Genomic DNA, 16,661 nt, shown 5'->3' with positions numbered 1-16,661 from the left:
ATTTTTTTATCATTTTTAACCAAAAAAAGTTACGGACAGCAACTAATTTAAAATTAGTTGATTTCACCTAGAGCCTCTTTCAACAGACTCTATCAACTGACATTTGTGAGAAAATTATCCTAAAATGCATGTCTATGCATTTTAAAGTCTGACACAGAAATCAAAACATTTAGCAGATATCAACTTAAGTATAAAAGTTTTGGTTAATTAGTTGTCAAGAAATATTAAAGGGTTACTTCACGCAAAAATAACTCACCCTCATGTCGTTCCAAACTCGTAAGACCTCCGTTCATCTTCGGAACACAGTTTAAGATATTTTAGATTTAGTCCGAGAGCTTTCTGTCCCTCCATTGAAAGTGTATGTACGGCATACTGTCCATGTCCAGAAAGGTAATAAAAACATCATCAAAGTAGTCCATGTGACATCAGTGGGTTAGTTAGAAGTTTTTGAAGCATCTAAAATACATTTTGGTCCTAAAATAACAAAAACTACAACTTTATTCAGCATTGCATTCTCTTCTGGAATCCTTTCCATTGAATTGATTCCATTGAATCCTTTCATCTGTCGGCATTGGTAATGCACTTTTGCGTCGATTAGGACATCCGTGACATGCACACTTACGCACCATTTTAAAAAATATAGCAATACCAAAATACAAACAATGTAGAATAGCTTGAATACAGTGTGCGTCTCCCTCAGACTGTAAACGAAGCTCGGGCACACCGGATAACACGTCAGCAGCGGCACTGCGGAGTCGTGAACCCGGATTGACAACAGACCCGGAAGAGAATACAATGCTGAATAAAGTCGTAGTTTTTTTATTTTTGGACCAAAATTTATTTTCGATGCTTCAAAAACTTCTAACTAACCCACTGATGTCACATGGACTACTTTGATGATGTTTTTATTACCTTTCTGGACATGGACAGTATACCGTACGTACATTTTCAATGGAGGGACAGAAAGCTCTCAGACAAAATCTAAAATATCTTAAACTGTGTTCCGAAGATGAACGGAGGTCTTATGGGTTTGGAACAACATGAGGGTGAGTCATTAATGACAGAATTTTCATTTTTGGGTGATTATAGATTAGTTTTACAATCTCTTTATGAACATTTTGAAGCATCAACATCAAGCGTGGACTTTCAATGGAGGGACAGAAATCGCTCAGATTTCATTAAAAATATCTTCATTTGTGTTCCGAAGATGAACAAAAGTGTTTCAGTTTTGGAACGATATGAGGGTGAGTAATTAATAACAGAATTTTCATTTCTGGGTGAACTAATCCAAAGTCACCACTATCAAAAACTCACATTAAAAATCCCTTTAAAACCCATTTATGGTAACACTTTAGAATAATGGTCCATCATTAATAAGTAACTATGCAGGAAGTAATGCAGGACTAATGAGCAGTTCTACATTAACACTTAAGCTACTACTATTAACTAATATAGAAACAAGCTTAACTAATCAGTAAGTAATATCAAATTTAGAAGATAGTTCCTTATTAGCTAATCAATAATTACCTAATGAGATTACCATCATTAATAACTATTAACTAACGGACAAATTGTAAAGAACATTATCGTGTGTCTGAGACGTAATCAGTCATAATTTTTACTCTGAATATAGTTATAAAATGCCTCATTAATTACTCAAGTGTTACCATAGTCACTATGCAGGAACTACTAGTGATCAGGACCATTATTTTAAAGTGAAAAACATATTTTTTCACTTTAAAATAATGGTCCAGATCTCTAGTAGTTCCTGAAGAATGACTAGGTACTTGATTAATTAGTCATGCATTTTATGACCACGTTGAGAGTAAAAAAGGACAATCTTCAAGAACTACTAGTGATCTGGACCATTATTTTAAAGTGAAAAAGATGTTTTTCACTTTAAAATAATGGTCCTGATCACTAGTAGTTCCTGCATAGTGACTAGGTAACAGTTGAGTAATTATGATGCATTTTATGACCACGTTGAGAGTAAAAAAAGACAATTGCTCACATCTCAGACACTTTAATGTTGTGATTAGTAATTAATTTGTAATTCTTTATAATTTGTCATAGTTACCTATTAGTTCTTAATGATGCCAATCTCATTCTCTAATTATTGATTAGCTAATAAGGAACTATCTTAGTCCTAAATTCGATATTATTTACTGATTAGTTAAGCTTGTTTCTATATTAGTTAATAGTAGTAGCTTAAGTGTTAATGTAGAACTAATTAGTCCTGCATTACTTACTGCATAGTTACTTATTAATGACGGACCATTATTCTAAAGTGTTACCCTATTTATTTATTTTTGTTTGTTTGTTTGTTTTTTATTCATTTAAATTCCCACTTAAAAAGTTTTTCTGATGCAGCACCACAGGAAAGGGAGTTGAGACAGAGAAAGCGTGCGATGAGTTTGGCAGTGATTCACCTTGCACTCATGACAGCAAACTCCATGTGCACACTCAGCTCCGATCTTCAGCGTGCAGTTGTTGGCATTACAGCAGGGACTTGAGCACTCCTTTGTAGTAAAGGAAACAGAAATGGAAAATGTGAGCATAAAAGATGAACCGGAACAACAGCGTGGGAGAAAACGAGACAGAGGAAGCAATGAAACTCTCTCCTGACCTCCACTTCTCCACAATCACACTCTTCTCCTTCCTCCAGGTATCCGTTTCCACAACGCTGGCCCCCGTACATGAGCCTGGTGTTTGGAGGGTTGAACAAACACTTCCCCCCGCCGGAGCTCAGGTAGCGTGTCAGCTCCTTCTGATTGCAGGAGTTGAAGACACGAGGGAATGGAGCCCTAAAGAACATGTTTGACTTTTATTTCATGTTGATTTTAAATGTCAGGTTTCATGCAGGTTTGGAACTATACAGCATTTTTTTCTTTGGTTCTCACCCAGTGGCAGCAGCCATGATGCAGCCTCCATCCTCCTGAGCACGACAGCAACCTTGACTATCGTGGCTCATCCCAAAGTTATGCCCCATCTCATGAGCCATGGTGGCAGCGATCCCCACAGCACTTTTAGAGTGATCCTACAAAGAAAGGCAGAAAAAACAAAAAGTGAGTCCTATAAGGGACGTGCTTGGGAGTAAAACCACAATGGAATAACACTGCAGGTAAATTTACCGAATTGACTCCACCAGACTGGTATTCAGAACACATGGCTTTAAGAGGTGCAAGACCAATGATGGTGCCATGAAATGACATGCCCCTACAAATACAACAAATATCTGTTTAAATACCAATAAAACTATGGCAGAACCAAATCAAACCAATGCAACTAAATGGCTAGCTGAAAAGATATAGGCATATTTAAAGGGATATTTCACTCAAAAATGAACACTGTGTCATTTACTCCTTCCAAAGCCATATTCATATTTTTTTACATGGAACACAAAATGAGATGAAGCACTATTAAATATCTGTACCATATCACAATTATAGAGCATGGGTTACATACGCTAGGTTTATTATACTTATGTCCTTTTTACAGCTTTCAAGCCCTATGCTTTGGCTGCATGTTTTATTCAAAAATTCATCTTTTGGGTTCAGAAGAAAGTAAACATGTGGTCACATTCACCATCCCAGCTAACAAAAATATGTTCTAAGAATGTTTTGCTAATGTTCCCATTAAGTTATGAAAAAGTTATTTCTGAATGTTTTCTGTTATGTGAATATTAAGGGAACATTCCATTTTATCATTTCGCAAACAATGTTGGGGGTAACGCATTACAAGTAACTTGAGTTACATAATTAGATTACTTTTTCAAGTAACTAGTAAAGTAACACATTACTTTTTCAATTTACAACAAAATATCTAAGTTACTTTTTCAAATAAGTAACGCAAGTTACTTTTTCACATTTATTGAGTGACAGATCTCCTGTCCCCATGTTGAGATAAATAAAGCGCAGAGGTGTTGTGTGAGCTGTGTAAGCATGATGGTTATTGTAGTTTTAGATTAAATGTGAACATGCATTTACTCATTTCACTTGCACAAAAACATTCAGTATTCCGCAAAAATGAATAAAAACAGTGAAATGCAATCTCAGAATTTTTGCAAACCTATAATAATTAACTATGAAATTACACAAATATACTTTATGTATTTAATCTCAATTATTAACCAGTGTCTTTGCTGCTGACCTCAAATATACCTAATTCAACCATACTAATAAGCAAAAAATACTTTAGATTAGATTTAGAAATAAGAACTAGAACTTTCTTCTCCTGTATCCTATTCTTCTGAACAACTGAAAGGTTTGTTTGAGCTGCGCCCTCTACTGTACAGGTGTAAATATACTTTTCCTTCAGCCTATTCATTTCACTTTTGGTGTGAAAGGGCCTTTTTGCCAAAATAACTATTTTGTTGTTTTTAAAAAACAAACAAGCAAGCCCAGCCCCGGTGAGAAAAAGTAATCCAAAAGTAATGTAACACATTAATTTCATAAAAAGTAAATAAATAATGCAATTAGTTACTTTTTTAGGGAGTAACGCTTAGACAATATTGTAATGCATTACTTTTAAAAGTAACTTTCCCCAACACTGTAAGCAAACACTATGAAAACATTACTTTTGAATGTTCTCTGAACATTCTGAAATAAGTAGTAACATTAAAAAAATGTTAGAGAAACATCGAACTAAAACGTTTCAGAAAAAATGCTCCATTAACGATGTATAAATAATGTTTTGGGCCAACAGTTTAAGAACACTATAAAACACCACATAACTTTGAATAAACATTCTTTTAACATTAATGGACGAATGTCTGTGAGCGAATCGTGCCAAAATGTTAGCATAAGTTCTGAGAATGTTCCCTGTTAGCTGGGTTCATTAAGCAAATGTTTGCATGCAAATTCCAGTCATTTTTATAGAAATCCACACAATTTTTAGGGCGAAAGATTTCCACACACAGATTTCGGTAACATTTTACAATAAGATTCAGAACTAATAATGAACTGCACTTATACAGCATTTATTAATCTTTGTTAATGTTAATTTCAACATTTACTAATACATTATTAAAATCTTGTTAACATTAGTTAATGCACTGTGAACTAACATGAACAAGTAATGAACAACTGTATTTTCATTAACTAACATTAACTAATGAACCTTATTTTAAAGTGTTACCCAGATTTTGTATCAGGTTCAAGTTGGTCACATGAATTGTTCAGGTTGATCAACAAAAAGCTTCATGCACTGCTACACATTACAATAGACAATGGACATTTTTGACCACAATATTTTGTTGAAATTCGTTCCTCAGTTTTGGAATATCAAGTGGGTGATTAAATGATAACAGAATTTTAAAAATTATCCTTTTGAAACAAGATCCTTATCAGTGATCATTGTTATCTGCTCATATGTTCATTTGGTGGGAGGGGCTACAGTGAGACTGACGTTACTAGTTGAGCGTTGTCATTGGGCAGCTGTGGCAGCTGTTTCCTCCTCCAGGCCAGAAACGCATTCAGGGTGCTGTAGGGGTTGTCAGTCACACTGATCTTGTCTTGATCATTCCAGATCTCCAACCAGATCAGAGCCACACGGATGTTCAGGGCTTTGTAATACTGGCAACATCAAGTCACATAATATGTTAGAGTGTAGATGTGTGATAGAAATATGTGTTTAACAGTACAATTCACAACATTCTCACCTTATCTACAAAGTTAGCTGCTTCAAGCAGCGTCATTTTGGTCCTTTCAAGGTCCCAACCGTGGTTCACAAACTGAAAAAGAAACATGATTAAATAATCTGAAATAATCTTTGTGTCATGTAGGTGGTGATTAAATATGACTCTATCAGAGCAGAGAGGAAAGTTATTCTGAGTGAAAGTTATTCATGACAGGAAGTGAACCTTAGCTGCAGAGGCACCGTGGCATGAGTCAACAAACAGATAAAACTGATCTCCAGAACTGTCAGGTAATTGTCATTGTCATTTACCAGACACTTTTAACCAATGCAATCATCTGACACAAAATTGTGAGGATTTCAGTGATAATAACAACGTCCTACAAAAAGACACTGATGAAAACCAAGGACAGACTGTCTGAATCTTGATTTTTATTAGGGTGTTTGCTAAAGAGCTATTTTTCAAAAATAGTGCATTATTTGATTAGGGCCAGTAAGTAATCACCTAGAAACCCAGACCACTCTAGCAACACCCTAGCAACCACCCAGAAAACCCTTTTTTGTATGATTTTGCGTGGGAAGGCACATTTTCTGTAAAAAAATATACAAATTCAGTTACATTTATTGTTTAAAGATTCACTACTATTCAAAAGTTTAGGGTTAGTCTGATTTTTTAATGTTAGCATGACTAAAAATGCGGCACTCAATAGCGTCTCATGTTTTTCAATGCAAAAACGCAATATGTGGAACAGCCCTTAGTCTCTTGTTCGCAGTATACTTTTTTTGAATATATTTTAAAATGTAATTTATTCCTGTGATGGCAAAGTTAAATTTTCAGTGATCCTTTAGGAATCATTCTTATATGCTGATTTTCTGCTCATAAACTTTTCTTATTTTTATCAGTGCTGAATTTGTTTTTATTGTTGTTGAAACTGTGATCCATTTTTTTCAGGATTCTCTGGTGAACAGAAAGCCCAAAAGAAATCAATTGAAATACTTTTGTAACATTATAAATATTAATAAACGTATTATTTACTTAAAAAGGTGAAAAAACCCAACTAAAAACAACTTACTGACTCCAAACTTTTAAACAGTAGAGTACATTTGTAAAATGTCTGTCAAAAACAACATGGCGCAAAACACCAACTTCAGCAGTTTGAAACTATTTACTGAGTCTCTTGTCTCTCAAACCTCCCAAAGAAGACACTGTTTTTTGAGCAGATGCCTGAAGTCAAGTGATTTTACCTCTGTATGGTCGGCCACCACCATCAGCTCCACGTATTTCACACTACTGCTGACATCCCTTCTTTCCTGCAGGAAGAGATAGATAAGATATGACTGAACATAGGCTAATTTGATATTCTACTGAAGAAGTGCTGAGTCACTGCCTCAAAACCTGAGTTTATGAATTTAAATGCTGTGAGACACAACTAATTGAGACTGGGGGACATCCTGTGTCTTCAGTTAGGGACAGACACTCTATTCATGTACGCCAATGCAAAGAACAATGTGTCCTTAGTTTAGTACCACTTTAGTCAGCTCCTCACATTTATTTAAATAATAATTTTATTATCTGGTACTTTCCATGAGTAGGGTATAAAATAAAAGAGCCTGAACTCTTAAAAAAATCGCTCTTTTATTTTATTTTATTATTTTTTTTTCAACAAATTTTCAGTGAAAGGAGGTGCTTAACCTTCAGGAAATGTTCACTGTCAACTTTAGAAAGTTAAACTAGATTTTATTTGACATTAATTTTTATAGGGTTTTGCAAGCGCAATACTTACAATACACCAAAATTGGGGTCTAAACACAATTTTCATGCAAATTTCTAGCTATAAACATTTAACAAATACAGACAAAATATAATCTGGCCAAAATATATTTCCAATATATGCTAAATATATGCTAAAAAAAATACTTAATTTAAACTATCACATTTTTACTTTACTTATTTTCAAACTTTAAGAGGCCCATTTTGCATGAAAATATATTTACAATGAAAATGTATACAAACGGCCAAATAATATATATATAAATATAAGTAGATATTTAAGCAAATATATTTTAAAATTCATTTTTGTATATTTTGAAATATAGGCCTATTTAAAAATGAAAATATATTTTTTGATGGGACTAAACAAACAAAATTCTTGGATTTAGAAGGTCAAGACCTCTGAGCCCAAATTCACCATTTTAACGGGTACACAGATATTTATTATTTCTAAAACTAGCTACGTTTTATGCTAGGTTAATTTTATGTTATATTCCGTTTTTCTAAAATACTTTGCACAAACAAAAAATATAAGAAATGTGCCTCGAATGCTTTAAAAAAGTGCCATGAGAACCAAAATGTACAATATTCACAGCAAGTACAATTGGAACTTTTTTGATGGAGAAGCAACCAAAAGTTAGACAATAAGCCTCTTCAAAATTGATCTGAGAGGATATCTAGTTTGGGTCAAGGTCCCACCCTATTGGTCTGTTGAGGCTTTGCCATGACATCAATCAGCTCTTGAAGGCTTTCCGTGTGATTCCCGTCTCCATGGTGTCCACAGGTGCCCACTGGCAGTTTCAGGCTCTGGGTGTTGTATATGGCATGTCCCTGAGAGTGTGTTTGGTTAGCTAGCGGTTCGATCATGTAGCTCACGCTGTTATTGACTGTTATCAAGCCCCTGGGGATTGAGAAGACAACATGTCAATCACAAGGATGTTTAAAATTTGAGATTCAATGATAATGTGGAAAATCTGAGTCATGGACATTTAAACAGGCCGACAGGATGGAAACCTCTCAGCTGGATTTTGCACGGGAAGCAAATTAGCTTCACTGCACAAAATGATCTCTATCCCGGATGGGAGGGTGAATAAAGAAGGGAATAAAACTGAATTGATAGCCAACTTGTGTTTATGCTGAACTGGGTTATTTAAGCAAAAACAGATTTCCTGGATATCCAAGAATTCCCCAAACACAAACCTAGTTACACTCACAACACTCCACAGATGTACAGCCTATCAATGAAAATGCTTCCACTGCAGAAATGCACAACAATTTGCAAGGCACAAAAAGAAGTCAAACCAAATATTTAGACAAACTAACAAACTTGCAGTTACTTGGCAATATTATGTGAACGTTAACTATCTATAAATGGTGAAAGTTGCTACTTTCTGTAGGAACAGGCATCCTGCAAAGTTGAAGAATGCTCAATGACATTAATAAACATCAATGAGTTCTTAAATGGCAACTAAACACATGATACATAAAACTCTAGACAATTTTTTTTATGGTGCTCATTTAGTGGAATCGTACACTGCAGCTGTGAAAATCATCTGGAAGGACTACACTATAAAATGCTCAAGTTTTCCCCTTCTCACTCAAGCTGTTCCAGCTTATATATATATATATATACATATCGATCTTTTTGGATATCAGTCAATGTGTGTCTGTTTAGACAGGAAACTGAGTCTCTGAACGAGCTGGAGCTCAACAGGACTCTATACATCTAACCTCGGCCCACTCAGAAACACTGAGACCCGGCCATGCTGCAACAATGAACTTGCTGAACTCACTTCCTGGGCTAATAAACTGGAACTTTTGTGCAATGAAGACATGTTCTCATGATGCAAAGTCATATCACTAATGCTGAAGTTTCTAAGATTCTGACAGCTTGGAACTAAAAATGTCACTATTACTAACCATAAAAGACAGTTTTGCACGATAATAATGCTATAAAATGTAAATTTCATGAACTAAAGAATAAATTAAAAAGTGACATGTGAAGACCAGTGGGCAGCCATTTTTGCTGTGGCGCCTGGGGAGCGATTGGGGGTGCCCTGTTCATGAGCACCTCAGTCATTTCCTGCCAGTAAAAAGGAATTGCAAAAATTAAAAAACAAAAAAACTTTTTCAAACACCTTATCTGCCAATGATTGCATTCCTGTTGTCACTATAAAATGATAATAAAATAAGCCAAGTACTATGCATTTACATGTGGCTCTTTGAAATAAAAAAAGTGTCTAATTGCAAGCATTGCATTACATTACATTAAAGATCCACTGAACATGTAAGATAAAAACATGTATTTAAATACATATATATTTTTAGCCAATACACATGCAGATCTGCTGTGGTTCTTACCTGAATCCAGCACAGGTGCTGATGACGACACTCGACCCCTGCATCCCTTTGACTGACCCATGATAATAACAGTGATCCTTGAACCAACATTACATAATATAAGTATAACATTAGAGGAAAGGAGATTTTAAATACTATATACTATAAAAGTACAACCAGAATTCCACAAAAGTTGGGACATTTTTTTAAAAATTTGAATAAAATGAAAACTAAAAGACTTTCAAATCACATGAGCCAATATTTTATTCACAATACAACAAAGATAACATAACAAATGCTTAAACAGAGAAATTGTACACTTTTATGCACTAAATGAGCTCATTTCACATTTGATGCCTGCTACAGGTCTCAAAAAAGATTGCACGGGGCACAAATGGCTGAAAAAGCAAGAACTTTTGAAAAGATTCAGCTGGGAGAACATCAAGCAACTAATTAAGTTAATTGATATCAGGTCTGTAACATAATTAGCTATAAAAGGGATGTCTTAGAGAGGCAGAGTCTCTAAAGGCAGAGTAAAGAAGGCTCTCCAATCTGTGAAAGAGTATGTAAAAAGATTGTGGAAAACAATGTTCCTCAATGTCAAATTACAAAGGCTTTGCAAATCTCATCATCTACAGTGCATAACATCATCAAGAGATTCAGAGAAACTGGAGAAAATATCTGTTCGTAAGGGACAAGGCCAAAGACCTTTATTGGATGCCCACGGTCTTCGGGCCCTCAGACGACACTGCATCACTCATCGGCATGATTGTGTCAATGACATTACTAAATGGGCCCAGGAATACTTCCAGAAACCACTATCGGTAAACACACTCCGCCGTGCCATCTGCAGATGCCAATGAAATCTCTATAATGCAAAAAGGAAGCCATATGCGAACATGGTCCAGAAGCCCCGTCGTGTCCTGTGTGCCAAGGCTCATTTAAAATGGACTGTTTCAAAGTGGAAAAGTGTTCTATGGTCAGACGAGTCCAAATTTGACATTCTTGTTGGAAATCACAGACGCCGTGTCCTCCAGGCTAAAGAAGAGGGAGACCTTCCAGCGTGTTATCAGCGTTCAGTTCAAAAGCCAGCATCTCTGATGGTATGGGGGTGCATAAGTGCATGGGTATGGGCAGCTTGCATGTTTTTGAAGGCACTATGACTGCTGAAAGGTATATAAAGTTTTCCAGATGATGCATATTTCAGGGAAGGCCTTGTGTATTTCATCAGGACAATGCGAAACCACATACTGCAGCTATTGCAACAGCTTGGCTTCATCGTAGAAGCATCCAGGTGCTGAATTGGCCTGCCTGCAGTCTAGATCTATCATCTATAGAGAACATTTAGTGCATCATTAAACGAAAAATATGTCAAAGACGACCACAAACTCTTCAGCAGCTGGAAAATTCTATCAGGCAGGAATGGGACCAAAATCCAACACCAAAACTCCAGAAACTCATAACCTCGATGCCCAGACGTCTTCAAACTGTTTTGAAAAGAAGAGGAGATGCTACACCATGGTAAACATGCCCCTTCCCAACTATTTTGAGACCTATAGCAGGCATCAAATTTGAAATGAGCTCATTTTGTGCAAAAAATAAATAAATACAAAAAATCTCAGTTTATTCATTTGTTATGTTATCTATGTTTTATTGTGAATAAAATATTGGCTCATGTGATTTGAAAGTCTTTTAGTTTTCATTTTATTCAAATTTAAAAAAAAACATCCCAACTTTTCCGGAATTCAGGTAGTACTATATAGGTTTCACGTCTATAAATGCATGGCCTGTTGGCCAATATTCACTAATTTTACATTCCATTAGTAAGAGCAGATTGTGAAGGTTGAATTAGCAGAGCAATAGCACAGCTGCACATAAGATATTCCAATTCACACAACGTAATGGGAGTCATATCAGAGTTTAACAGAGGACAAATTGTTGGTGCGCATCTTGCTGGCTCATCTGTGACCAGGACAGCAAGTCTTTGTGGTGTATCATATACAAGGTAATGTCAGCATACCTCCATGTAGGATGAACCACATCCAACAGAATTAACTGTCGACGCAAGAGGAAGCTGTCAGAAAGGGATGTCCAGGTACTAACCCGGATTGTATCCAAAAAAACATAAAACCACAGCTGCCCAAAACACTGCAGAATTAAATGCGCAACTCGCCTTTCCTGTTTCCACTGAAATCGTTAATCGGGAGCTCCACAGAGTCAATATTTATGGCCGAGTTGCTACAGCCACTTGTGCCAAAGCCAAATGTTGATTTCAATGGTGACAGCAGAGAAAATCTTGGGCTGTGGACAATGTGAAACATGTATTATTCTCAGACCTTCACTGTCTTTCCGACATCCAAGAGAGTTACAGTCTGGAGAAGCCCCAAATAAGCTTAACACCTGGACTATTGCTGAACAGAATGAAGCACAGGAGTGGATCAGTGATGATTTGGGCTGCAATATCATGGCATTCCCTACTACATTGTTACGCTGATGATACTCAGCTCTATATTTCTTCGCACCTTGATGAAAATCACCAATTCGCTAAATTAACAGAATGTATAGCTGATATAAAAAACTGGATGACCAGTAATTTCCTACTACTAAATTCAGGAAAAACAGAGATTCTAATTTTTGGACCGAAAACTTCTTCACGCAATAATCTAGAATACTGTCTAACACTTGATGGCTGCTCTGTTAAGTCTTTGTTGTCAGTTAGGAACCTGGGTGTGCTCTTTGATACCAATCTTTCATTTGAAGGCCATGTTACTAGCATCTGTAAAACTGCATTCTTCCATCTTAAAAATATATCCAAACTACGACATATGCTCTCAATGAAGAATGCAGAACAGTTAGTCCATGCGTTCATGACCTCAAGGCTAGACTACTGTAACACTCTACTGGGTGGTTGTTCCTCCCGCTTGATAAATAAACTACAGCTCATACAAAATGCAGCAGCTAGAGTTCTTACTAGAACTAGGAAGTATGACCATATTAGCCCAGTTCTGTCATCACTGCATTGGCTTCCTGATAAACATCGTATAGATTTTAAAATCTTGCTAATTACTTACAAAGCACTAAATGGTTTAGCTCCCCAGTACCTAAGTGAGCTCTTAATGCATTATAGTCCTTCACGTTTATTGCGATCTCAGAATTCAGGCCAGCTGATAATACCTAGAATATCAAAATCAACTGCAGGCAGTAGATCCTTCTCCTATTTGGCACCTAAACTCTGGAACAATCTTCCTAGCATTGTTCAGGATGCAGACACACTCTGTCAGTTTAAATCTAGACTTAAAACGCATCTCTTTAACCTGGCATACACATAACACATGATCAATTTATATTTTCAAATCCGTTAAAGGATTATTAGGCTGCATAAATTAGGTCAGCCGGAACCAGGAACACTTTCTATAACACCAGAAGTACTCGTTACATCAGAAAAAGAATGGCATCTACGCTAATATTAGTCTTTCTGTTTATCCCGAGGTTTACCGTAGTCAACCGGATCCATATCCAGCTGAGACCAAGGACCGGTGCCATGACACGACCACAACGCAACCCTGAAGTATCAGCAGAGATCGAGTCAACTAGATCATCCATCAACACGACAGCCAGTGCCACAGTTCCTCAACAGACCATCCATACCGGCGTGATGAATACGATCCTCAACTGGATGGAACTGAAATAAATACTTTGATTGTTGCGATCCTATCAGACTTATGATAGCAACCTGATTGTAACAAAGCACTGTTCGCCAGAGAAGAACTGGCCCCCCGATTAAGCCTGGTTTCTCCCAAGGTTTTTTTTTTCTCCATTTTAACACCTATTTGCCACTTGTTTGCCACCTGATATCAACTGATGGACTTTGGGTTCCTTGCCACTGTCGCTTTTGGCTTGCTTAGTTGGGGACACTTGACATTTGATATTCAATAGTATTCTTGACATTTATTCAACAGTGCTTCTGATCTGCCTGCATTGACACTATTATTTAATTATTGTGGTCTAAAACCAGGTCTTTCAGTTTCGTTGTTTCATTATATATATATATATATTATATAATAACTATTCACATGCTATTCAGGAATGGCTCTTGCACTCACCATGCTGGAAGGCCTGGAAAACTGACGCTTTCCATTTGGATCATACCATATCTCCTGATATTCAGAGGAGAACAGCTCCCTTAGAGAGAGAGAAAAAAAGACAAAATAATTCAGCTATACATTTAATCTGCGCACAGCTGGTTTTTAACCAGACAACTTCCATCACTTCCATAAAGAAATAACATAAACACTTCAAACTTGTTTCCATTCCTTCTCTGGTGTCATACATGAATCAGGATTTGATACTTATCAGATGCAGGTTATTTGGAGGGAAGAAACCAAGAGGTCTTACTGGTTATATTGAGTATTTCAAAGGATTTCAACACAGAAAATGGCTGACAGTGTTAAGTCTCTTTCCTTTAATGACAATGAGCTCATTAAATATTCATCTAAAGTGGCTGAATGCTTTGAGAATCAGAGATCCACAGTAAGTGTGCTTACAGTATGAGAACAGCCTGTTTATTGCACATATACTCCTTCTCCTCAAAGGTTGAAACAAGACCACTAAGTGCTAAACTGGTCCTAAATTTTTAATTTCCAATTTCCTTTAACAATTCTAACAAACAATTTTCACAATGACTGCATCACGCTCTAATCTTGTATTAGCTATAAATTACCTTTAAACTGTATAAAGACATAGTCTGTGTCATAAGAGGTGAAGAGATTATGATGATTTTCTGGTGTTTTGTACCCCCAGGATATTGGATAACATGAAGTGGATACACTTTACTATTGTCCCATTAGTTATTGTTAGTTAATGCATTAACTAAAAATTAACTAATAATGAGCAATTAATTTTTTACAATATTTATGAATCTTTGTTAACATTAATTGATAAAAATACAGCTGTTCATTGCTAGTTCATGTTGGCTCAGGTCCATTAAATAATGTTAACAGATCTGACTTTTGATTGTAATAATGTAATAATAAATGTCAAATTAACATTAACTAAGATTGATAAATGCTTCAGAAGCATTTTCATTGTTAGTTTATGTTAACTATTGTAGTTAACTAATGTTAACAAATGAAACCTCATTGTAAAGAGTTACCAACAACAGTATCATTAATATTAAAGCCACTTAAAAAAAATATGAATACTGTCCACAACACATACATACAGTACAGTTGCAAGAAAAAGTATGTGAACCACTTGCAGAATCTGTGAAAATGTGAATAATTTTAACAAAATAAAGGAGATAATACAAAATGCATGTTCTTTTTTCTGTCCTGAGTAAGATATTTTACAAACAATGGAAAAGAAGCACAATGGAATGAAAAAAAAAAACTTAAAGTTTAGTGCAACAAAATGAACCAATATATTGCATGGTTATACACACACAGGTGAAAGTACAAATAAATGTACTGTACTCTGTACTCTGTAAAGAAAATATAAATGAACACACTGTTGCATTTTTAATAACTTTTGAGACTGTTATTTTGCTGTGTTTACTGACAATTGGGCCTGTTTGCCGTTTGATTGGTTATTGGCTTCTCAAGGAGCTCTACCGTTTTCACTTAGCTACAGTATGAATGGATCCAATTTGTGTCGTGTTTGAGATTCCTTGTCCATGGAAGAGAATTTATGGAATGCAAAAATTCATAAAATTACATTAGGAATGATGATACAGTTTTTTAACCATGGTTTGTTGAGGTGCAGTTATATGAAGTTCGTTTTATGAGTGTTCTATTCCACTTTTGTTTTAAAGGGTTAGTTTACCCTAACCCTGAACTAACCCTTTAAGGTAGGCTATTCCAGGTAGACACGCGGTCATAGACAGTTAGATGCATATTAAATGATTTTCTCTAGGTTTTAAGATGTTTTTTTTTTACCACCCCAAAGAAATCGCTGGGTCTTACCTGGCGATCACTGTAAAAAAGCTTTGGCTACACCCCTGAAAAATAGTAAACAGTACCTGAACTTATTTTAACATAAGTAATTTTAGAATGCCGTGTCATGCGAGAGACACTGCAAAAGACACGAGACGTGAGCACAACGGTTAAAGACATCCGTCTAGCACGTTTTTACATTGAAGAACAATGGAAAAGTAGAGCAGTGGAATGGAAAAATCGGTTCTGTGTGAACGGCCCCTTAGTCGGTGTATTTTTACCCCGTTTGGTTCAATTCTTTGTCTTTTCATCTTATGTATATGGTTTTGCTTGCTCTACTCCTGCAGGTTTAGTTTTTTTGTTTTCATTTAATAAATATAGGCCTACTGCTTTGCAAATAGATCCACGCTTCAACTCTCCTTGCCTGCAACCATTCCACGCACAAAGAAATTCTAAGTCATTTAAATGAGAATTTTTTCATTTCTGTCAGTGTATGTTCCATTAGTGTGTTTGTAATGCCTTGTTTTATCCTTTATTTTAAAAAAATAAAGTGATACATTGTGAACACCTGTAACAAAATGGGAACTGAAACTGTCTTGTAACACTATAAATATTTTTGATGTGACTTTTTGACTTGCTCTGTCTAAATCAAACCACACATTGTGGTCTCATTCTGCTTCTTTCTCTTTTACACACACACCAACATAAATCTAAACAAAATCTAAAAGAGAGACACTTTGTTTAAATTAGTGGGCCCAACAACACTTGCTCTGGACACAGTCCAGACCTACTGGGCTGCGACCTCCATCACCCTAAAGCAGGAACACCCACCAGGCTGTACAAGTCTGCACTGGCCCTGCAGGACCCTGGATCTCTGCCAGGGTGAGAAAAAGTGTCATGGACGCGAGTGCAAAGAGCCCCTCATAGACATACCGGTCATACTGGCAATCTGATATACATAGGGCCTTTAAAATGAATACATGCTA

At 36.1% G+C, this 16,661-nt stretch overlaps 1 protein-coding gene across 7 annotated transcripts in view; it reads right to left on the bottom strand.

Moving 5' to 3' along the window:
• The window catches only part of adam19b (ADAM metallopeptidase domain 19b), a 52,029-nt gene that overhangs the window by 16,153 nt on the left and 19,215 nt on the right, over window positions 1-16,661 (bottom strand). For 3 of the 7 annotated variants that reach the window (XM_067390300.1, XM_067390285.1, XM_067390296.1), the window contains exons 4-13: window positions 13,849-13,927; window positions 9,767-9,843; window positions 8,105-8,306; window positions 6,880-6,945; window positions 5,660-5,731; window positions 5,407-5,573; window positions 3,132-3,216; window positions 2,901-3,037; window positions 2,627-2,804; window positions 2,430-2,519 (exon numbers count right to left, since the gene is read on the bottom strand). In XM_067390300.1, coding sequence (XP_067246401.1) covers window positions 2,430-2,519; window positions 2,627-2,804; window positions 2,901-3,037; window positions 3,132-3,216; window positions 5,407-5,573; window positions 5,660-5,731; window positions 6,880-6,945; window positions 8,105-8,306; window positions 9,767-9,843; window positions 13,849-13,927 — 1,153 coding nt within the window. Of the gene's footprint in view, window positions 1-2,429; window positions 2,520-2,626; window positions 2,805-2,900; window positions 3,038-3,131; window positions 3,217-5,406; window positions 5,574-5,659; window positions 5,732-6,879; window positions 6,946-8,104; window positions 8,307-9,412; window positions 9,489-9,766; window positions 9,844-11,918; window positions 13,754-13,848; window positions 13,928-16,661 lie in introns of those variants that run through there. The other 4 variants (XM_067390333.1, XM_067390324.1, XM_067390316.1 and 1 more) reach the window with 4 other exon arrangements.

This window comes from Chanodichthys erythropterus, chromosome 1, assembly GCF_024489055.1.
Source record: "Chanodichthys erythropterus isolate Z2021 chromosome 1, ASM2448905v1, whole genome shotgun sequence".
Taxonomy (NCBI): domain Eukaryota; kingdom Metazoa; phylum Chordata; class Actinopteri; order Cypriniformes; family Xenocyprididae; genus Chanodichthys; species Chanodichthys erythropterus.
Note: the sequence above shows the minus strand (reverse complement) of the source record. Positions and strands in the feature narration are given on the sequence as shown.